The 25,325-nt window shown below is 36.2% G+C and overlaps 1 protein-coding gene across 4 annotated transcripts in view; it reads left to right on the forward strand.

Moving 5' to 3' along the window:
• Window positions 1-25,325, forward strand: part of PRKG2 (protein kinase cGMP-dependent 2) — a 126,922-nt gene that overhangs the window by 61,925 nt on the left and 39,672 nt on the right. For 2 of the 4 annotated variants that reach the window (XM_003832268.5, XM_008957652.4), the window contains exons 8-14: window positions 484-578; window positions 3,588-3,656; window positions 8,206-8,304; window positions 9,589-9,742; window positions 11,878-12,014; window positions 15,048-15,137; window positions 17,233-17,374. In XM_003832268.5, coding sequence (XP_003832316.1) covers window positions 484-578; window positions 3,588-3,656; window positions 8,206-8,304; window positions 9,589-9,742; window positions 11,878-12,014; window positions 15,048-15,137; window positions 17,233-17,374 — 786 coding nt within the window. Of the gene's footprint in view, window positions 1-483; window positions 579-3,587; window positions 3,657-8,205; window positions 8,305-9,588; window positions 9,743-11,877; window positions 12,015-15,047; window positions 15,138-17,232; window positions 17,375-25,325 lie in introns of those variants that run through there. The other 2 variants (XM_057302079.2, XM_034958586.3) reach the window with 2 other exon arrangements.

Here is a 25,325-nt window from a genome sequence, read left to right on the forward strand (position 1 = left end):
CTTCTTCAATCAACATTTTGCATTCAGTTTTAGGAGGTGCACAGGATTCGGCCAGTCAATCTATTGATACCAGACTCAGAACTACTGATACTCAACCTTATTTTTGATTAATTTGTCAACTATATTAGGCTTTTTAAAATAGAAAAAGTTCCCACAAGACCATTATTATTTGCTTTGTGGATCTCTCAGAAGGAATCACTGGATTCACATTTAAAATTTAACTTTAGGAGGTGGAGTTTAGATGGTGAATTTTCCTCTTACAGTGGGTAGTTATTTGATAATATTAGACCATAGGACTTCCCACATCCATCAAAATGGGCTGAATGTAGGTAATTGTCCTAATTACCATAAAATTAAAACAAAGTATTGTCTTTTTCCTTGTCCAAGTTTATATAGGTCTAGAGGGTTTGGTTGAATGAATGTGTGTTCAGATTCTCCTTTTTCTTCAGTCTCTTTCTGTTTGTATTGCTTAACATTGTTTAGGTAAAAGTAACACAGAGCACAGAAGGCCATGATCAACCACAGCTGATAAAAACACTGCAGAAAGGAGAATACTTTGGAGAAAAAGCTCTTATCAGGTGAATTCATGAATTATATGCCATACTTTGGATAAAATGCTTCGACTATTTTTTATATAAAATCATTTAGAGTTGTTAAATTGAGCTACCAAGTTAATGGCAACAAATATCCTAATATTAAATATTTTGAAGTGATTTCTTAAATTTTTATGAGGGAAATGAGTATGCTAATTTGCAGAGGAAATAATTGGAAAATCTTAAGTTTGCTAGTGAAAATGAAATTGGTGTTCTATTAAACTTTTTAGTTTCAAAAAAGGGTCTGAGAAAAGGTTAAAAATGGAAAAATTACACTTGTATACAGATCTTTATATTTCCAACGTTTGAAATATTGCCTACTTTAGAGTTTTCACCTTTTTAAAAATTATGAAATAATTTTATATATTTTGTGTGCTTTTAAATCATCAGGTCAAAAGTATTTTTCTTAAGAATTTTTATCAGCTCGTTTTGCAAGTTTTAAAAACAACTCAAAATAGTATATTTGCAATTTTTACCACAACCTTCAGTCTTGAGGTATGAGTTTATTTACTGTTGATCTAATTTATGGAAGAAATATTTTTAAAAGTTAATTAAATGGCTCGAGGGACACTTTGCATTTCCTGGAACTCATAAAACCTCAAGTCTGATCAAATGCATTTTCCTAAATATAAATAACTTTGTAAAATATTAAGTTAAAGTTAGAGCAACACACTTTATTGGAATTATCTATGTTTTCAAGTTAATACTTGGAATTATTTAAGAAATCAGTTAAAATTTACATATGACTAAATGCATTTGTTTCAACTGTATGCTTTTGGAAAAGGAATAGTATTCCTGTTCATTTATCTTCTTAACCTTTGCCTATGAAACCCCAATTCTGCTGATTTGTAGATCAGGTTTACATAAGTACAGAGCAAAGAAAAAGTGTTCAGATATTACCTGAAGACAAATTTGAGTCTTTAAAAATCACAAATCTCTTAGTTTTTAAAGAAAACCAAAAAAAAAAAAAGTTTTAGCTATTATGTAGCAATTTAAAAGTGGGATTTAAAGATAAGCTGAATTCTTCTTTACCACTTTATAGCCGGTAATGAACTTGTTTCAATATTAGGAAAATTATTATTCTTTTTGTTTATTTGTAACAGAATATAAATACATTCATGCAATATAATAATGTAATATCATTATCCAGGGCTTCAGTGTCTTTGTTCTTAACGCTTACAGGTTTTCTCATACTTTCAAGCAAAACAACGGAAGCTTGAAAGTGCACAGAACTTTATAAATGCAGTATAGAGTCAAAATAGCTCTTGAAAGAAAATATGTTATTCAGTTTTGCTGGGCCTGAAATAATTTATGCTATATGTTGTGGCTAGCCAATTATAGTGTTTTCCAATAAAAAAAGCATGGGAATTTATGTTTAAGATAGACACTCAACTCCTAAAGGTGTTTGAAAGCATTAAGCTAAAATCAATGAGAAGGAAAGTTGGAGACAAATATTTTTATATTTTTGTGCCTTTTAATGCTATCACATTTTAGGGCCACTGACCGTGATTCAGTAATCCTTATATTCTGTATATTTCCATGACTTGACATTAAATAGTCCCTGGAGTTCTTTCAGAATTTTATGTGCAAAAATAAATCTATGGCACTTACACAGTTACTATGAAAGAAACATAAGTGTATTTGCATACATCTAATACTTGTAAAATGTTTGCAGAGAATATTCTCAGTCAAAATCATGATACTGACATGCAAAAGGAATACCATATGCCTTTCCTTTCTCTAAGCTCACGGATCAAATGGTTGGCCTACAATCAAGATCATGTCTGTGTCTATGTCTATGTCTATGCTTATGTCTATTTCTAGATCTGTCTGGCTCTACATCCACCATCTCTATCTCTATCTCTACCTTTACATATACAAGTACAAATTTTCCTGCTGCTGTCTCAAAGGTCCATGAAACTGAAGTGTTTTCACTGATATCTTCTAACAAGGACCCTGTAAACTTGGGAGGGACAGTGAGTTATGTCAGAAGGTCTCAGAATGTGAGCTAGGTAGATAGGGGTCTTTGAAATAGTAGAGATGGGCTGCCAGTGTTTTTCCTGTCCCATTACTAAGAGAAGGCAAAGGAAATACACTTTGTGCGATAACATTTTTGATGAAGTTGCCTAGAAGAGTCCCAAAGCATACTCCAGGGTATGCTTAGTACTCCCAAGTCATCTTAAATGAATCTCAGAGCACTGGGTGCCTTGTGGGTGTACCTTTTGTGTGTGTGTCTTTTAGTTTATAACTAATAGAGGGAGGAAGCTAATATAAGTAAAGGTCTGTAAAGAAGTACTTTACCTGATACCCACTGGCATTCATTAGGTAATTAAATTTGCTACCATTGGATCATATACAATTGCAAGATGTCAATTATAAGATGCACTGCTATATTATATACACCTAAGAAAAAGAAAATGCTACTAATTACACTACAATTTATCAATTTTAAGACATGCTCTAATTTCAGAGATTTTAATGGAAAAATATACACTTTACACTTTGAAATGAAAGTATTTTAGTATTTAATTAATTGGGTGATATGGCACTGAAACAACTTTTTTATTTTATTAATGATTGATTTATCTTATGCTAATTACTTGACTGTTTTTCCAATACATTTCTCTGATAAGTTAATTTCAGTTTTGCCTTCTTGTTAGTGAATAGTTCTCCTTTGATCAGAGGAGAGCTATTTTATTTTGACTTTCACAAAGCTCAGAATGAGATTCCATAAACATTTGTAGTCACTTATTCTTCTCTGTTCCCAGTGCAATTATCTTCTTCTCCTCTGAATTCTTTGTGTACATAACCTCTACTGGGGCACATTTCAAATCTTTTTTTGGGGGGATATAAATTATGATGTTTAAAAGAAGCAGTTTTTGGGAGGTGTAAGTGATGGTTGTGTTTTCATACAAAGTTAGTACATTCTCTAATAAAAGTGGATGTTTAATTTCTAATTATAGTGAAAATTGAATTTCCTATTTTTGTTTGCAGTGATGATGTCAGGTCAGCTAACATTATTGCTGAAGAAAATGATGTTGCATGCCTGGTTATAGATCGAGAGTGAGTATACTGATGTTGGAGGAGGCAGGCTACTGCCACCTTTGAAGACTTGGCCTTCTGTTACTTCAAGGCCGATCTGTTTTCTCATTCATCACCACTTGGAAATACTGGCCAATCTCAGCTGCAAGTACATTCTATTAAAATTCATGGGAAGGAACAGGGCCTTCTGATCTGAATCGGTCTGTGGCAGGGGCAGATGCTGGAAGGCTAAATATTTTGTGTGCAGAGTTTGTACATAAATATCAGCAATAGGCTGATTTAAATTCTGCATCTTCTAGGGAAGTAAGTTGATTCGTTCGCTTATGGATTTCTTCCATACAATATAGTGAACAATTACATAATTTATTTCTAAAATGCCTTTAGTGGTCAATTTTTGAACAAAACCTCTCTCAAAGCATAAAATATATATTAGCTACATATTTTTCCAGAGTGGCTTTAATTGAACATTTGTTGTAATTTGTAAGTGATGTGTGTCAATATTAATCTCTAAATGTCTTAGGTTATTCTTCAAAATAAGTCTCATTTTATATGCATCACTCATTTTAAATCAGTTTGAATCTGCCCCCCTGGGTTTCTCATTAATCAATTCAATATTTCTGGTTATCTACTTGACAAAATGAAGGAAATTCAGTGATACCAAAGGCAGGCCATTGTCAGAAAAGTCATAGTGTAGTCAAAGAAATAGAGCATACGCATATGAAATATTAACAAAGATTATAAAATGACAACAGATATCACAAGGTAGTATATAGTTGACTGTTAAATACAACATTTATTGAAAATAGAGTCTAGAGATATAGAGCTGGAAAAAAACTTTAGAGCATTTAAAAATATATTTTTATTATAGAAAATTTTAAACATATCAAAAAATAGAATGGTATCATGAACCCATAATGCAAGTTAAACAATGATCAATTTATGCCTTATCTATACCCCTTTACCACTTCCTGCTATCTCCACACTATTTTTAAGCAAATTCCCAACATAAAATTATTTTATCTATACATTTTAGTTGCATTTCTAAAAGCTAAGTATTACATGTAATGCATGACCACAATAAGGCTAACATGCCTGAAATGTTAACAATAATTCTTAATATCACTTAGAGTTATTTTAATTCTCTCCTCTACAGATACAAAATGAGTCCCAGGTAGGTTACATAATTTCCCCAGCAGTGCTCCCTGTGTTGGAGCCGTCCCTGTCCAGGCTTTCTAACTCATTTCCCCATGCTTCCCACCATGCCAGTTGGCTCCCAAGCATGTGTTCAAAAAGAGGAGCAATCACTATGCAGTAAAGTGGTCAAGGTTTTATTTTAATTTTTAGGTGTGGAAAAGGGATTTAAAGTATTAACAGGACTTTTCTAGGCAAAGAGGAAATGTCGAAGTCACCCTAGGTGAAATAAAACCCTCAAGCAAAAACATAGGACTAGAAAAGTGTGAAGTGTGTTCAGATAAAGGTAATCTTTGGATGCCAACTCTCAAATGGAAAATATATTGGTACAGTATTGTATCAATAATGCATTGTTTTCTATATATGTTCCTTAAAATATGTGCAAGCACTGAGTGGCATTAGCTGTGTGGTAAAATATTATAAATGGATGCAAAATGCTAGGACTACAAATAGGATAGAAAGGAGGAACTCATTTCTTTTTTCTTCATTGTAATCACATGCACCACATATTTATACAATGTCTCATGTATTCATAATCCATAAAGAGGATGCAATAATTTTATATGGCTTACAAGTTACTTGCCAGTTTATAATTTTAAAATGTTTAGTTCACGTGTGTATAATTTAGAGTCTGCAATATACAAAGTATTGCATTAGGCACAATGAGACATAAAAATTACGTGAATATTTTCTGTGGATAAGACAAACTGATTATCAGATATAACTAGGTTTACTTACATCTTGGATTTACTGAGACAGTTCAGATTACACCAGCATATTTAATATTGACACATCATTTCACTCAGAAATATATTCCAGCTTGGATGATAAATTATATAATCATCCTAGCTATGACTTATAGACTAGAATAAGATCCCACAATAATGCTCTCATAGCAGCCTTTATACCCTTGTCATATCATTATAATACCTTGATTGTTTTATTTAACATCTGTCTCTCCATGCTTCTGTAAGCTTCATAAATACAGAAACATGTAACTTATTCACTGCGGTTGCAGTGCCAGCCTTTGACATAGTCCTTGGCATATGGGAAGTGCTCACCAGATGGTGGCTGAATACAGGGCACCATCCTTGCAATGAAATATAGTGACTGAAAGCCAATGACTTTTTATTTCTTCTTTCTTAATTCATGATTTTAACAGAGGCTTAGATTGCTTACAGTGCAAGAAGGAGAGTTAAACTTTGAGTTATATTTCCTATTTTTAAATGTGATAAAATATGAAATAACCCTTTTGTATGGCAAGAGCTCTAAACAAATGGGAAATGCTATTTGTCACATCTCTATCACTGACTGTTGGGACAAATTTCAAAAAAAAAGTTCATCAGTTATTGCTCAGGCTATAGCATCTGAATTAATGTAGGCTATTTGAATATCACAGCAACAATTTTGTAGCTGTTTAAACTTGACTTTAGGATTAGTTAGTGGATAATTTCTAGAGACCTATAGCACCCGTCTCACCTCTGTTTAGAAAATAAGATTTGTTTACAGTAATACTGCAGTTAGTTTAATAGCCAGCAAAATAATGGTGAAGTATAGAATACATAAAAGTAAAACAAAGTAAGAATGTTTCCTTTTTAACAGAAAATTTCAACTATTGGAGATTAGAAAATTCATAGCCATCCTGTTTTATGTCTCACTACTCTTCAGTCGACAAAGGTCAGTCCATAGAACAGGCTAGAAAAGAGTAGAGAATAGATCTGGAGGGGAAAGGAAAAATACCCTGCACAGTAGGTAATATGTGCTTAATAAAGTAAATATAGATTGGTTGTCAAGTAAATGGGTAGAGGCAGTAAGTTGAGACAGCACAATATTGAGGTGGCTCTGGCTTATTAATTTTAGGTATTTTGAGGTAAACTCACTCTTTTCATTCTACTGTGTACTAGGTACTTAAAATGTTACAAAGATGATTAAAGCATGGTCTTTACTTTTAAGAAGGATACTATTTTGTAGTAGGGAAAAGAAGTACCCTAATAATTACCAGTCAAGATGGATTGTTGGAGTTAGAAGCAGGGAAGCATTGGAAGTAATCAAGAAAGTTGGCCTTTCACTGGTGAGGAAAAGGATTATTTTTTCTCAAGGTCATAGGACTATGTTAGAATTCCCAGTGATCATGGACAGGAGACAGAGTGATTAGATCAGGCCTATGAGAAACCTGTGATCCAGGAAGGGTGAGAAAGGTAATGAGATGTTGGCTGATCCTCAGAGAACTACTAAAGTAAGGTAAAATGTTTTGGATTTAATTATGAAGGAATGTGAAATGGAGAGAGTTATCTTGAGACAAGAGATAAATTTTTTCTTGATTTAAAATATATATAGCTTAACTTTATTAAGCAAAGTTAAAAGAATCTGTAACCCCTGTAACCTGTTGATTCAGTAAACACATCATGTAAGGCTGTTCCCTTCCCACTATCTTCTTTAAAAAATTGTTGTTAAACCTTGTGGAGGAATAGGAACACTTTTACACCGTTGGTGGGACTGTAAACTAGTTCAGCCATTGTGGAAGACAGTGTGGCGATTCCTCAGGGATCTAGAACTAGAAATACCATTTGACCCAGCCATCCCATTACTGGGTATATACCCAAAGGAATATAAATCATACTGCTATAAAGACTCATGCACATGTATGTTTATTGCGGCACTACTCACAATAGCAAAGACTTGGAACCAACCCAAATGTCCAACAATGATAGACTGGATTAAGAAAATGTGGCACATATACACCACGGAATACTGTGCAGCCATAAAAAATGATGAGTTCATGTCCTTTGTAGGGACATGGATGAAGCTGGAAACCATCATTCTCAGCAAACTATCGCAAGGACAAAAAACCAAACACTGCATATTCTCACTCATAGGTGGGAACTGAACAATGAGAACACTTGGACACAGGAAGGGGAACATGACACACCGGGGCCTGTCATGGGGTGGGGGGAGGGGGGAGGGATAGCATTAGGAGATATACTTAATGTAAATGACGAGTTAATGGGTGCAGCACACCAGCATGGCACATGTATACATATGTAACTAACCTGCACATTGTGCACATGTACCCTAGAACTTAAAGTATAATAAAAAAAATATATATATATATACAACCTTAAATACAAGGCAGAAAACTATAAAAAAGTTTCCTGTTCTCATTAATAGCCCCTTTGCTTTTATAAAGTCAAAGGATCAATTATATATAGCTTTTAATAACCCTTGTACATATTACATCAACTTCAATATTTCATAAATTATTTAAAAAATGATTTATAAAGTCAGGAATAACCAGCTAGTGTTTTATGAGCTTAGAAGAATGTCAAGTTGCCTTGGTAACTATCAGCACGGAGCATTTTACTTTATTCTATCTATTTAGAACATTCAACCAAACTGTCGGTACATTTGAAGAGCTGCAAAAATACCTTGAAGGATATGTGGCAAACCTGAACCGTGATGATGAAAAAAGACATGCGAAGTAAGTGGAGGAATGTTTTCCTGAGCCGGAGCTGACTTCTGGCAGCCAATAAATAAAGAAGGGGACAGAGGGTGTGACTTGCTGTGTGGTAACTTTTAATGTGCCTTCACTAGAAAATTCTGGAGAGTTCTTTTGAATTGTTCTTCCACAAAGACAACACCACTTCCACTAGAATGGATATTATCTATTAGAAATAGTCTGCTCCTTTATTTTGGGTGATGAGTAGGAATGTTAGGGAGAAGTGTTCTAATCCAGGGCCTTACAAAAGGGATATTTTATGTTGCCTGGTGACTTAGCTCAAAAAGACATTAATATTTGATTAGAGGTAAAGAGCAGGGTTATAGTTAGAATTTTTTCAAAATGTAAGGAATCTATTGCCCAGGGATATGTGGAGGAGGGGGTTGGGTAGGTCTCTAAATGTAGTAATAGTGATTAATTTTTTGTGTGTACTAGAAAACTCTACTTTTGTTAAATGAAAATTATTTGAAAATTGTTTGCTGAAACATTTTTTTAGAGTGAATGCTTAAGCACATGTTCACTAGATAGTGCTATCAAAGCCATATAGTCAAAATTCTTAGAAAACTTAAATTTGAATTAAATTAGAATATTCAATCAGTACTTCATATGTTTTTGCAATTTTTACACTGAAGGCCTTTTGTGGTAATAATTTATGAATATGTAACCCAGACCGGTAAACCTTAATTAAAAGAGAAAAAAATGGATATTACTTAGACATAAAGTAAGAAATGTACTTTTCATATTTCACAAAGCAGTTATTTTGGTTCAGCCATGCAAAGCTTCAAGATCTGATAAAACTAGCAAAACGTGGGAAAGATTGTCAATGTGGCATTCTCCTGTACATGCAGCAAAGGAAGTGGCTTCCTTGTTTCATTCCCATTCATTGACTGCTTTTCATGGTTGTTTTTTAACAGCTTTTTTGAGGTATATATATTTTTAGTTAAAAAAAATTTCCACACTGAGAAGAAACCTAAGAGGTACATTTTAAGTACCACAAACTATACCCATTTTACCTCTCATTGATTCAACTTGGCATTCGTCTATTTCCTGGTATATGCATATGTGTGAGTTTTATGTTTGTATATTCTATTGTTTTCTCGCTGTGTGGGACTGAATCTGATCCATAAAAGTTGAGATAGCCTTTGTGGCAATTATAAATCATAGTTACAGCAGAAATTAGACTGTCGTAGGAGTGAAATTTATGTATGGCATGACACCTTCTTAATTATGGGTGTGTGTGTGTAAAGTTTCACTTCTCTTGTACAGGCGGTCCATGTCTAACTGGAAGCTGTCCAAAGCACTCTCTCTGGAAATGATTCAGCTGAAGGAGAAGGTGGCCAGATTTTCCTCATCATCCCCATTCCAGAACCTTGAGATTATTGCAACACTGGGCGTTGGTGGGTTCGGAAGAGTTGAGCTTGTAAGGGGTTTACGTTTCAAGCATCTGAGAGAAGCCTTTTGACTTTTTTTTTGTTTTATATTCCAGCATATCTTGGAGGAATATATGAATTGTTACTGCTATCTTAAATGTTGCTTTGAACTGAAATTGAGAAAGTAAACTTTTCACTTTGTATATTGTATAGTAGCAGGTCTGTGCTAGTAAGTAACTTGTAATAATCAACTGCTAGTTCAAGCTTACATAACGTCTTTTGTGAATTTTCTTCTCGATAATTATCAATATACTAAGTAAGCACGTCCAGAAGGAAACATAAAATAATGTATTTTCTAACAGCAAATGTGTGTCTATATACATTCATGACACATTTAGTCTCTATACACTAAAGAAGAATGTGTCAAGTGAAAATGCCATAGAGATGAAATATTCAATGTTATAGTTGTGTTCTTTAAACAACTCCAGTACCATATCTGTATTTCACCTTCATTATTTTGTTTTTGGGTTGCTCAAAATTTCGTATTGTGAGAAAAGAAAAGAAGATGAATGAAAGGGAATATTTGAAGAGAAGCCTTCTGTAGTGTTGATCAGGATATCTGGGAACTTACAGCCTGATTTTAGTTGTGCCTTCCACATCACCCTCTTTCTGAGCTATCAGCTTCCAAGGAGTAGCAAAAGTGGTACTGTCAAACAAGTTTTCTAAGGAAAATGTGGAATAGAGATCTGTGGCCTTACTGGGTACAGATGGCTCTGAGGCCTTGGCAATTACCGAGTCCTTCTTTGCCCATCAGATTTTTAAGGATTCACCATACCTTATCTTCTGGGAACTCTGCTGACCTGTTGGTCTGCTGGCTGGCTTTGGGCATGAGCAGATTTGAAATGCTGTCAGGAGAGTCTGGACAGTACCCTTCAGACCCAGTCCTCGCTTCATCTCTGATGGGGGCAGGGACAGATGTTCCTTAGGATAAATAATGTGTGTAATGTCTCTTATACCTTATGGAGAGATAAAGATAATACCCGTCTGCAGTGGTATTTTTCGTCAAAGTTTGTGGCAAAAGGATTCAATTAACAAAGCTGAGATCTGTTTTCTAATAATAATTGAAGCAGTAAATCCACCATTGATTTAAAAGTCATGGGCAGCACTAATGGCAAACATGAGCAAAATATGGAGTGCAGCCATTTCTGCACAATGTAGTTACTTATCTAGCATAGTCTGCTTATGGAGTTTTAAATCTATCAAAAAATTATTTTAAAATGTTTATTTCCGTTTTAGGAAATACTTGATCGTGCATCTAGAGTAGTACTGTTTAATAGAACTGTGCTGAGGGAAATGTCCTATATCTGTGCTATTCAATAGGGTAGCCACTAACTAGATGTGACTGTTGAGCTTTTGAAAAGTGGCTAGTATAACTCAGGAACTGAATTTTTAATTTTATTTAATTTAAATTTACATAACCTCATGTGATTTGCAGTTACCATATTGGATGGTACAGATATAGAGCTTAGGCTGGGTGCGGTGGCTCATGCTTATAATCCCAGCACTTTGGGAAGCCAAGGTGGAAGGATTGCTTGGGCTCAGGAGTTTGAAATTAGCCTGAGCAACATAGTGAGGCCCCACCTTTATAAAAAATACAAAAATTAGCTGGGTGTGGTGGTTTATACCTGTAGTCCCAGCTACTCAGGAAGCTGAGATGGGAGGATAGCTTGAGCCCAGGAGGTCAAGGCTGCAATGAGCCCTGATTGCACCACTGCATTCTGGGCGACAGAGTGAGACCCTGTCTTAAAATAATTAATAATAATAATAATAATAATAATAATAATAAATCTTGCTTTGAAAGCAAAGTGAATAATAAAAAAAGGCAATTCTAGTCAAAGTTTTTAATGTCACCCAATTAAAAATAGAATAGCTATCTAAATATTAAGTCTAACAGAATTTTATTTTGCTTTAATACAAAAATTTTAGAGCCACATCCCAGATAGATGAACTATTCTAGAAATAGTGATGAAAGGGAAGTGTGTACACTTGAATGAAAGTTCTCAAAGGGATAAGTGGCTAAGGGCTTCCATACTAATTAAACATGAAACAGTTTTAACTCTCATTGATTAGTGTGTTTTATATAGATATAAGTTAATTTTGAGGTATCTTTCCATTTCTTACATAGGTTAAAGTAAAAAATGAGAATGTTGCTTTTGCTATGAAGTGTATAAGGAAGAAGCACATAGTTGACACCAAGCAGCAGGAGCATGTCTACTCAGAGAAGAGGATCCTAGAGGAGCTGTGCTCTCCATTCATTGTGAAGTAAGTGAGCACTTGGCTTCCAAGGAGTTAGGATTTTCAGGCTCTTTATTTATGTATTTACTTAAATTATTTTTATTTTTATTTTTAATTTTTGTGGGTACATAGTAGGCATATATATTTATGGGGTACATGAAATGTTTTGATACAGGCATGCAATGCATAATTACAGCATGGAAAATGGGGTATCCATCCCCTTGAGCATTTATCCTTTGTGTTACAAACAATCTACTTATACTATTTTAGTTATTTTACAATGTCCAATTAAATTGTTACTATGATGCCCCTGTTGTGCTATCAATTGCTAGATCTTATTCTTTCTTTCTATTTTATTTTGTACCCATTAACCATCTCCCCTTCCTGCATGTCTCCCCACTACCTTTCCCAGGCTCTGGTAACCACTCCTCTATTCTCTATCTCCATGAATTCAATTGCTTTGATTTCTAGATCCCACAAATAAGTGAGAACGTGTGATGTTTGTCTTTCTCTGTCTGGCTTATTTCACATAACATAACGACCTCCAGTTCCATCCATGTTGTTACAAATGACAGAATCTCATTTTTTTTGTATGGTTGAGTAGTACTCGGCTCTTGTTTTAAACTTTCCATGCAAGAGGACAGAAAGAAGAGGTGGAGGAGGCCCCACTCTGGATTCTCCAACCCAGTCACAGCAACAGTACTAAAAATGTTAGAAGTTTGAGATCTAGGGTCAGATATTTTCCAGTTGTTTTGATTCTTTTTTTTTTTTTTTTTTGTCTTTTGAGACGGAATCTAGCTGTGTCACCCAGGCTTCAGTGCAGTGGCGTGATCTTTGCTCACTGCAAGCTCCGCCTCTGGGGTTCACACCATTCTCCTGCCTCAGCCTCCAGAGTAGCTGGGACTACAGGCACCCACCACCACGCCTGGCTAATTTTTTTTTTTCTTTCTATTTTTAGTAGAGACGGGGTTTCACCGTGTTAGCCAGGACGGTCTCGATCTCCTGACCTCGTGATCTGCCAACCTCGGCCTCCCAAAGTGCTGGGATTACAGGCGTGAGCCACTGCGCCCAGCCTGTTTTTATTCTTGAGTAAACATCACAAAAATGTGTGTGTGTATATATATATATGTGTTTGAGTATGTGTGTATATGTATATAGGAATATAAAATTATTGAGGAATAGTTTGAACTGGTTATTTTATTCAGACTTAATGCAGAATTGGGGACTAGGGAAGCAAGGATTTGTGTGAAACTCCTCAGAGAGCATCCTGATCTTGAATTTCTGCAGAAGGCAGCATTTGGGCACATGTGGGAAGCCAAGGGGGAATGTACCCTGGTCCTAGTAGTAGCTAGGTACCAAAACATCCATCTTCTAATAGTTATTCTTTCTGTAGCTGTCACAAGAGTTTGCAGAAGAAATATTAATCATTATAGACCACAGCTCTCTATCCTTGTGAATTCATGGGTAGGGGTGTAAGCCATCTTATGCTTTCATATATGTCATAATGCCCCAGAGTGTAGTTTTAGTGATTTCTGGGTAATGTAAAATATCCCTGCAATGACTAGAATTTATGCTTTTTGATCAAATGCTTTAAAAGACTCTTTCTCCCTATCCATCTTTCCAGACACACTTTTTTCCCCAAGATCAACAAAGAAGTTTGAACCCAGGCAGTGCCGGCAATAGAGAGTCATCCAATTATCTTTATATTATGTTCCCAGAATGGATGCACTTTTAAAATTAATATTTTGTTAACAAGCTATGATGAGCAGCTTCAGGGCATGGATTAGATTGCATTCATTGTCTTATTTTCAACTCTTTCCAAAGTGCCTGGCATGTAGTCAGGCAATAATATGAAGAATAAATATTAATGACAACATTTATTGAGAAATTAACATACACCAGGTGCTGTTCTAAGCTATATCTATATGTATAGATAATCAACACATTTATCTCACTGGTCAATTAGAATAAAATGGATATTTTTTTTTCAATGAATATATATCAATAATATACATAATATGTAATCTGTATAGAGTAAAATGAATATATATGTTCATTGAGAAACAATGAGAAAACAGAAGTTGCATAGCTAATAAATGTCTGATCTGGATTCAAGCCTTGGCAGCTTGGTTCAGAGCCCACCCTTTGAACCACTTTACCTGATTGCTTCTTCTATCTGTATATGATATGGCTGTTCTACTGTCTGCTTTGGTCTGGGTGTGGTGCTAGGGAGAAAAGGGGGTCTCTTGATGATTAAGGCCCCAAAACTGCTTTTACACAAGGTTGAAATGTGATGCCCTGCCTAGGTCCCGCTTCGGAACTGAGGCCCCCATTCCCCCAGCTTCAAGGAGTGTGGTTGTCAGCTGAAGACTCTAGCTCAGTTCCTCTCTGGGCATTGGTTTTTGTTTTTATTTGGTGAAGAGAACCACCTTGCTCAAGGTCATACTCTCTCTTTGGGGACATGCATCCAACAACTGCAGAGCCTCTTGAAGCTGAGGCTTTTGTCGAAACTAAAACATAGCCCAATTCTACTTCCTCCCTTCCCCACAGGTGTTGTTTCCAATTGCACTCCCCACTAATCTGACTGCTTGCAAATTTCAGTCTCAGAGTCTATTTCCAGGGGAATCCAACATCAATTAACCAACTAGGGGATATAAGACATTGACATGAATAACTACTATGCAAGGCAAATCTTAAAGGTGACATATTCAGAGGTCTCTAAGGTTTTGGAAAAAGGAGAGGACATAATGAGATGTTTTGTTAAAAAGATGGCCTTGGAGGTTGGCCCTGAAGAATGGATAACATTTTTACGGTAAAACTGAGATTAAGAAGTTCAGTCTGTGGTTAGAGAAAGGCCAATCTAAGTGAGATCCACAGGAGCAGAAGCAAGGCAGTGGGGAAATCAAAGAGGATTTGGCGAGAAGCCCAGTGTAGTTGTGGGGTATTTATATGGAGATGAGGATCATTGTTCCTAATGTTATGATGATAGTTCTAAGCAACTTTAAAAAGGTTTTTAAACTAGATTTCCAGTAATAACCATGTTTTTATCTGTCTTCACAGATTATATCGTACTTTCAAGGACAATAAGTATGTATACATGCTTCTGGAGGCCTGCTTAGGTGGGGAGCTCTGGAGTATATTAAGGGACAGGTAATGAAAAAGTTTGTATACTCACATCTGGCCTAAGGGCTATATTTATAATCATTAAAAAAGGCATAGAGGAAATCATTAGGAAATTATTATAACAAAATATCCCTTGATAAAATAAAGTAGTAATAGTGATATTGTCTTAGCTAATGCTACAATAGTGCCGTAACACCACGTAAGGTAGTTGTTGTCATCTCTGTTTTAGGAAGTAAAGAATCCCAGACTAGAGAGGAGGTGAACTATCCCAGGTTACATGACTAGTATAAAGCAGAGTCAGGGTAAAAACCCAGGTGTTTCTGATTCCAAATCTCCTAGCAGAAGCAGTGTGATAAACAAAGGTGGGGGTGGGGAGTGGGTAAGCCCTCACTGAAAAGCAGAGCAAGATGCCTGCAAAGATTCAGTTTTACACAAGGGGGTGATTTTTGCACGATTAAAATCATAGATATTTACTAAGCACCACCTATGTAAAAGGCTTCATAGTGCACGGTGGGGGTCAGGAGGAGACGCTGTAGACAGTGTGTACTTTTCTAACCAAAAGAGTAAAAAGTAGAAACTTTACCTCTAATGAGTTTAGAGTTTCCTTGGGAGATTAGGTATACAGTTTTAAAACATTTCATTGTTTAGTGAGAAAACTAAGTGATGACAAAGAAGTTGGAAATTTGTAGTTAAATGCCAAATAGTGTCGTAGATGGTGAGCTCCGAGGAGGGGAGAGAGAGAGAATGTGATGATAGAGGAAGGATTCAAATTAAACTCTAAACATGACCCAAATTTGGAAAGGCAGAGAGGCAGGGAAACTGCTTTAAGACAAAGCAGGGAAGTTGGGGTAGTATTATGTCTCTCTGTGGATGGTGAACAGAAGAATTTGGGTAGAAGTTAAGGGCAACAGAAGACATGAGAACGTGGGTTGGCGTTAGATTGTGGGGGTTGATGCAAGGCCACATATTTACAGTCAGACCTGTGCCAGTGTTTTTCAAAGTTGGCCACACATTGCATTCACGTGGAAAGCTTTTACAAAGTAAAAATGCTGGGCCCTAATGCCAGAGGTTATGATTCATTTAATCTGGGATGGGGTCCAGTAAATGATTTTTTAAATGCTTCTCAGGCAATTTTAATGTGCATTTATGGTTCAGAATCACTGACTTAGGCAAGGAAAGAACATTGAGCATCTGAGTAGAAGATGAATGTGTTGTATCATGAACATTTCATTGGACAGATTTGAATGGGGAGAACCTGGAAGGGTGAGGAGACTTTTGTGATACCTGCAAATGCATTAGCGTCTTCTATCTTTGCTTCAATAGGCAAATTTGTTGAGAAAATCTAAATCATTTTAGAAAAGGGAGTTACTGCTACCTGTTAGGCACTGTGCTTAATCCTGAAAATGCTTTTAAGTAAGTATCAAACCTTTTTTACTGATATGGATTCTGAGCCTCAGAACAGTTAAACAACTTTCTCAAGGATATAGTGAGTGAAAGAAACAGGAGTCAAACCCAGTTTCTGTCACCCCAAAGCCATGTTTCTCTGTGAGATCATGTGGCAAATCACCACTGCATTAAAAAAAAAAATCCAGTCTGTAAAACCACACACAGTGCTGACAGAGGGGACTTTAATAAAAGATCAAGGGGCCCCAAACAGAAAAGACTTATGATTCCATTTTTACCGGGGTTACTCTGACGTGCTATGCAAACAGGAAATGAAAATAATCACTTGAGTCATTTTTAAGTCAAGCAATAAGTTGCAAAAGTCTGGTTCAAGCTCTCCACTATAGTAGCATTTTCTCCAGAGTTTGTGATGGGTGTCTAAAGAAAATCTTTGTTTTTGGATTTTTCTCTTTTACATGTCCATGTGTGATTACCAAAAACAGTTGTTGATATTTTAATTTTAGTGAAGTAGTTCTTGTTTGTATCACATATCTCCCTGAATTGCTTTATGATCTGCAAACAGCTTAATTCATGGGTAGTATAAAATACATTTTATTGTTGATACCCTGCAAAATATTTATATTGCATAAACCTGCCAATCCAATAATTGATTTGACACGTATAACAGCACCAAAGACGTGTATCCAAAGTATTAAGAGGGAAAATGATTTCATTGCAGAGGCAGCTTTGATGAACCCACCTCCAAATTCTGCGTTGCTTGTGTGACAGAAGCATTTGATTACCTGCATCGACTAGGTATTATCTACAGAGACTTGAAACCAGAAAACTTAATTCTAGATGCTGAGGGTTACCTTAAATTGGTAAGACAACTTTTCTCACTTACAGTCTCATATGAGATATTTCCCCTGGCAAAAGTTGTGTTCTAGTTGCAATTTTCTTTTTAATTTTAGTGCAGCTGTTATTCTCTCTTTGGCAGTATGGCCTCTGACATTTCCCGACAATACTGGGGGCAATGTTATGAGTACATTATTTTTGACCTAAGGATTTAATGTTTAACCATATTTGTGACTCCTACTGAAGGTTCACATAATAGAATGCCTTTAAAATTGGATTTTATCAGTATTTTTGTTTAATTTTTAATAATTTTAACTATTTTTAAATTGATTCTTGCTATACATAGTGAGTGGCTATAAGGAATAATAAAAGAAGATAATATGATTTCTACCCCAAGATATCCACTGTGTATATATAAAGAGAAGATAAACATAGAGACTTTAGTAGTTTTCTTGAAATATTTTGAGGTGATGATAATGGGGCCCCAGGGTTTAACATCACAATCCTAGAGTACAGGCTTCTTGAGGACACAGACTTTCCTGGCTGTCCATCTTTGTAATCTGCTGGTCCCTAATATGACTCCTTTGCATGTTACACTAAAGAAAAAATTACTATTAGTCACATAAACTGCTTTCAGTGAGAAGCTATAATAGACTGGACAGTCACAACTGAGGAGAAAGCAAGGCGCCTTGGGCCTCGGGAAGGAACCCCATTAGAATGGGGAACCCAAGCTTTTACCTGAGTCCATTTTTACTTCAAGGACGTTAAACCATTTCTGAACTTAACATTTACAAAGATATTAAAAGTTTCTCACTTCAGAATTTTTATAAAAGGAAATAAAAATAGCTCGCATTTAATGGGCAGTTACTATATTTAAAGCTACTATGCTAAACCTTTTACAATTAACCTATTTAACAATCTGTAAGATAGGTTAGATAGGTTTCATCACCCACATGTTATAGTTGTATAATTCAGCCACATGAATTAAATTTATTATGTGTAAATGCTAAGATATTTTTCTCTGTGGTAAAAGAGTAAAATAAAAGCCCTTTCATGTGAAATCTGGCTAACTTCCAAGAAACACTTTCAATCATTCAAGCTTTATTTTATCCATGAAAGATAGCTTTGAGAACTGGTGAGGTACTAACACAAGACCCCAATCACTTCTGTTCTTCACAATTCCTTCATTGGTTATGCCTCCTACATCTCTTTACAGAAACTCTTTGGAATATTGTAAAAGTAGAACCAACATGAGGGATGCAGACAATTCAGTAGCTCCATCTCTTTTTTCTCATAACTGATTTTTCTTAAAAAGCTATTTAAAAAAAAATAGCTATATATTTCACATGTATAGGCATAGAGATGCTTTTTTTTAAAAAAAAACATATTTCACATGTGTAGGCATAGAGGTCAATAAATAACTGCTGTTATCCATTGTGCTAATTCATTTGCCAATCAGCTAAACAAAGAGTAAGAACTATAGCCTTCAGTGATTAAAAAGTGAATATTAAATATTTCAATTTCTAGCTATGAATTAAACTATGTACCTTGAAATCCTCTTACTACAAAATGTCTACTGGATGAAACATGAGAAGCAGTATTAAATATATGGCTGAGTTTATAAGACAACATGAGAATTCCTCTGGGGTTTGAAATCAAACTTGAGCAGCAGTATCTGGTGGAAATCACACATTGAAGCTGCCATCTTACATGCACCTAGCAATCCTAGGTGGTCTAGAGGTTTGATTTTAGTAGCTGTGCCCTCTGGGAACAGGAGACCAAGCGTTGGACTTATGTAGTGTGGGTAGGTGAATCAGAGAACATTGCATGAAACCAGGAATCACATACATTAAACTGCTGGAGAAATAGGAAACAAGAAAAAAATATCAAATTTGTAATGACAGATTACATGCAAAGAAACATGCTTTTCTCATTATTGGCTCTTGGTAGAGGAATAGAAACCTATCCCTAAGAATTCTTGGCCACAGGTTGGTCTTAGTGGAGGTTGGGTGCCCAGTCTTCAAGGATGGAAAAATCTAAGCAAGAATTTAAATGAAATGAATCTATGTTGGTGGCATGCCCAAGTTCCCAAGAATTAATGTATATTCTTTCTGGAAGAATATACTCTCAACTCAGGACACAAAGAACTACTGGATCTAAAGTTCTAGGGAACATAAGCCAGCATTAAAAAACATGAATGTATGAGGAAAAAAGCTACCATAGGCATTCATTTCCAGAAACAAAAAGAGCAGAAGCAGACACATAAGTGCCTCATTTATTGGAGTAATCAGATACAGACTATAAAATAAATACATCTAATATGTTTTAAAACTAAGAGAGGGTTAAAAAATGAGCAAGGATCAGAAACTCGAAAAAGATCTAACAGATATGGAAGGAAACTAACAGCATCTAATAAGAAATTAAGAGTATAATGATTGAAATTATATATGCAATGAAAGCTTTCATTAATGGCGGAGTAGCTTGCATTGGACTACCCTCTTGATAAGATTACTCATAATTGAAGGCATTGAAAAGAAACAAAGAGTAGATATTCAAGCTCTGTAAAAAGAAAACCGTGCTGGGTGAGATCCACATTAAAACAGCTGTAATACAGCTGTTCACTTCAGGACATTCTTCAGTGTATAAGGAATGGGGAATAAACCTCTAGTTAAAATTGTACCTCATGGTAAGGTAGTGAGCATTTTTTATCAGGTTGTGAACAGGACAAAAATATCTCCTCTTATCACTTGTATTTAACATTGTAATAGAGGTCTTAGCAAATTAAACTAAGAAAGATAAATGAAACCCCCAAATATTATAAAGGAAGAAGTTACCTATTTTTATTTGCAATGTGAATTTTTATTTAGAAAAGTCTGAAGACTCTACCAAAGAGGTACTTGAAACAAGAGGTAAGTATGATTATAGGTACAAAGTAATATACAAATATAAATTCTGCATTTATATACTAGCAATAAAAATTTATAAGTGAAATAAAATAATCTTCATAACACTAACAATTATAAAATAATTTTGAGTAAATTTCATATGTAAAAAGTATGAAACCTTTACATTAAAACCCACAAAATATCACTGAAAAAAAACCTAAATGGCAAGATATACTATATTCATGGATTAGATAATTCAATATTTGATAAGCTACTCTCTAAGATTCAATATTACTGCATTAAAAATTTGAGCAGCCATTTTTTTAGAAATGGAGATGTTTATTCTAAAATTTACATAGAAATGCAAAATGATTAGAAGGGTCGATAAACACTTTGAAAAAGAACAAAATTAAAGAATGTGTACTATCAATATCAAGACAATAAAGCTACAGTAATCAAGGCAGTATGATATGGGTATAGGAAAAGACAAATAACTCAGTCTAATAGAATAAAGTCCAGAAATAAACATGCACAGTCAGCAAAAGAATCTTTTCAAAAAACATTGCTGAAACAACTGGATATCCATATGTGGAAAAAAATTAACCTAAATCCCACCACAAACCATATACAAAAATTAATTCTAGATGAATCCTAGACCTGTAAATCACCTAGACGTAAACACACGGTAATATTTTCACAATTTGAGGTGGGCCAATATTTCTTAGAATACAAATATTTGCAATATATATTTACATTACAAAAGGCTTGTATCTAGAATATGTAAAGAACTCCTACAAATCACTAATAAAAAGACAAATCAATTTTTTAAAATGGTCAGCATCTTAAAAAACCACTTCATGGTGGCTGGCAAGATGGCCAAATAGGAACAGCTCTGGTCTGCAGCTCACAGCGAGATCAATGCAGAAGGCAGGTGATTTCTGCATTTCTAACTGAGATACCCAGCTTATCTCATTAGGACTGGTTAGACAGTGGGTGAGCTGAAGCAGGGTGGAGTGTCACCTCACCTGGGAACCACAAGGGGTTGGGGAACTCCCTCCCCTAGCCAAGGGAAGCCATGAGGGACTGTGCTGTGAGGAATGGTGAATTCCGGCCCCAGATACTAAGCTTTTCCCATGGTCTTTGCAACCCACAGACCAGGAGATTCCCTCGGGTGCCTACATCATCAGGGCCCTGGGTTTCAAACACAAAACTGGGTGGCCGTTTGGGCAGACACTGAGCTAGCTGCAGAAGTTTTTTTCTCATACACCAGTGGCACTTGGAATGCAAGTGAGACAGAACCATTCATTCCCCTGGAAAGGGGGCTGAAGCCAGGGAGCCAAGTGGTCTAGCTCAGTGGATCCCACCCCCATGGGGACAAGCAAGCTAAGATTCACTGGTTTGAAATTCTCCCTGCCAGCACAGCAGTCTGAAGTCGACCTGGGATGCTCGAGCTTGGTGGGGGGAGGGGCATCAACTATTCCCGAGGCTTGAGTAGGCAGTTTTACCCTTACAGTGTAAACAAAGCCGCAGGGAAGTTGGTGGAGGCTGCTGCAGCTCAGCAAAACCACCGTAGCCAGACTGCCTCTCTAGATTCCTCCATTTTGGACAGGGCATCTGTGAAAGAAAGGCAGCAGTCCCACTCAGGGGCTCATAGATAAAACTACTCTATCCCTGGGAGAGAGCACCTGGGGGAAGGCGTGGCTGTGGGTGCAGCTTCAACAGGCTTAAACATTCCTGCCTGCCAGCTCTGAAGAGAGGAGGGGATCTCCCAGAACAGAGCTCGAGCTCTGCTAAGGGACAGACTGCCTCCTCAAGTGGGTCCCTGACCCTTGTTCCTCCTGCCGGGGAGACACCTCCCAGCAGGTATCAACAGATACCTCATACAGGAGAGCTCCAGCTGGCATCTGGCAGGTGCCCCTCTGGGATGAAGCTTCCAGAGGAAGGAAAAGGCAGCAATCTTTGCTGTTCTGCAGCCTCACCTGGTAATACAAAGGCATACGGGGTCTGGAGTGAACCTCCAGCAGACCTGCAACAGAGGGGCCTGACTGTTAGAAGGAAAACTAACAAACAGAAAGGAATAGCATCAACATCAACAAAAAGGACTTCCACCCAAAAACCCCATCTGAAGGTCACCAACATCTAATACCAAAGGTAGATAAATCCATGTAAGTGAGGAAAAAACAGCACAAAAAGGCTGAAAATTCCCAAAACCAGGAAAAATAAAATCCTTTACAGAAAAGCAAATGCCGAAAGATTTTGTCACTACGAGGACTGCCTTACAAGAACTTCTGAAGGAAGCACTAAATATGGGAAGGAAAAACTGGTACCAGCCACTGCAAAAACATTCCAAATTGTAAAGAACATTGACACTATGAAGAAACCGCATCAACTAATGGGCAAAATAAGCAGCTATCATCATAATGACAGGATCAAATTCACACATAATAATATTAACCTTAAATGTAAACAAGCTAAATGCCCCAATTAAAAGACACAGAGTGGCAAATTGGATAGAGTCAAGATGCATCGGTGTGCTGTTTTCAGGAGAACCGTCTCATGTGCAAAGACACACATAGACTCAAAATGCAGGGATGGAGGAATATTTACCAAGCAAATGGAAAGCAAAAGAATTCAGGGGTTGCAATCCTAGTCTCTGATAAAACAAACTTTAAACCAACAAAGATAAAAAAAGACAAAGAAGGGCATTACATAGTGGTAAAGGGATCAATGCAACCAGAAGAGCTAACTATCCTGAATATGTATGCACCCAATACAGGAGAACCCAGATTCATAAAGCAAGTTCTTACAGACCTACAAAGAGACTTAGATTCCTACACAATAATAGTGGGAGACATTAACACTCCACTGTCAACATTAGACAGATCAATGGACAGAAAATTAACAGGAATTTTAAATATTCCTGGAATATTTAATATTCAGGAATTGCTGTCAGCTCTGGACCAAGCAGACCTAGTAGATGTCTACAGAACTCTCCACTGCAAATCAACAGAATATATATTCTTCTCAGCACCACATCACACTTATTCTAAAATCGACCACATAATTGGAAATAAAACACTCCTCAGCAAATGCAGAAGAACGGAAATCCTAAGTCTCTCAGACAACAGGGCAATCAAATTAGAACCCAGGATTAAGAAACTCACTCAAAACTGCACAACTACATGGCAACTGAACAACCTGCTCCTGAATGACTACTGGGTAAATAACAAAATTAAGGCAGAAATAAATAAGCTGTTTGAAACCAATGAGAACAAAGACACAACATACCAGAATTTCTGGGACACAGCTAAAGAGGGAAATTTATAGCACTAAATGCCCACAGGAGAAAGTGGGAAAGATCTAAAATCAACACCCTAACATCACAATTAAAAGAACTAGAGAAGCAAGAGCAAACAAATTCAAAAGCTAGTAGAAAACAGGAAATAACTAAGATCAGAACAGAACTGAAGAAGATAGAGACATGAAAAACCCTTCAAAAAATCAATGAATCTAGGAGCTGGTTTCTTGAAAAGATTTACAAAATAGACCACTAGCCAGACTAATAAAGAAGAAAAGAGAGAAGAATCCAATAGCCACAGTAAAAAATGATAAAGGGGATATCACCCCTGATCCCACAGAAATACAAACTACCATCAGAGAATGCTATAAACACTTCTACACAAATAAACTAGAAAATCTAGCAGTGGATAAATTATTGGACACATACACCCTTTCAAGGCTAAACCGGGAAGAAGTCGAATCCCTGAATAGACGAATAACAAGTTCTGAAATTGAGGCAGTAATTAATAGCCTACCAACAAAAAAAAGCCCAAGACCAGATGGATTCACAGCCGAATTCTAACAGAGGTACAAAGAGGAGCTGGTACCATTCCTTCTGAAACTATTCCAAACAATAGAAAAAGAGGAACTCCTCCCTAACTCATTTATGAGGCCAGCATCATCCTGATACCAAAATCTGGCAGAGACACAACAAAAACAGAAAATTTCAGGCTAATATCCCTGATGAACATCGATGTGAAAATCTTCAATAAGGTACTGGCAAACCGAATCCAGCAGCACATAAAAAACTTTATCCACCATGATCAAGTCAGCTTCATCCCTGGGATGCAAGGCTGGCTCAACATATGCAAATAAATAAATGTAATTCATTAGATAAAGAGAATGAATGACAAAAACCACATGATTATCTCAATAGATGCAGAAAAGGCCTTTGATAAAATTCAACACCCCTTTATGCTAAAAACTCTCAATAAACTAGGCATTAATGGAACGTATCTCAAAATAATAACAGCTATTTATGACAAACCCACAGCCTATATCATACTGAATGGACAAAAGCTGGAAGCATTCCCTTTGAAAACCAGCAGAAGACAAGGATGCCTTCTGTCACCACTCCTATTCAACATGGTATTGGAAGTTCTGGCCAGGGCAATCAGCCAAGAGAAAGAAATAAAGCATATTCAAATACGAAGAGAGGAAGTCAAATTGTCTCTGTTTGCAGATGACATGATTGTATATTTAGAAAACCCCATCATCTCAGCCCAAAATCTCCTAAAGCTGATAAGCAACTTCAGCAAAGTCTCAGGATACAAAATCTATGTGTCAAAATTAGAAGCATTCTTATACACCAATAATACACAGAGAGCTGAATCATGAGTGAACTCCTTTTCACAATTGCTGCAAAGAGAATAAAAAACCTAGGAATACAACTTACAAGGGATGTGAAGGACCTCTTCAAGGAGAACTACAAACCACTGCTCAAGGAAATAAGAGAGGACACAAACGAATAGAAAAACATTCCATGCTCATGGATAGGAAGAATCATTTATAGATTCAATGCTATCCCCATCAAGCTACCACTGACTTTCTTCACAGAATTAGAAAAAATTACTTTAAATTTCATATGGAACCAAAAAAGAGCCTGTATAGCCAAGACAATTCTAATCAAAAAGAACAAAGCTGGAGGCATCATGCTACCTGACTTCAAACTATTCTGCAAGACTGCAGTAACCAAAACAGCATGGTACTGGTCCCAAAACAGATATATAGACCAATGGAAATGAACAGAGGC

Source organism: Pan paniscus, chromosome 3 (assembly GCF_029289425.2).
Source record: "Pan paniscus chromosome 3, NHGRI_mPanPan1-v2.0_pri, whole genome shotgun sequence".
Taxonomy (NCBI): domain Eukaryota; kingdom Metazoa; phylum Chordata; class Mammalia; order Primates; family Hominidae; genus Pan; species Pan paniscus.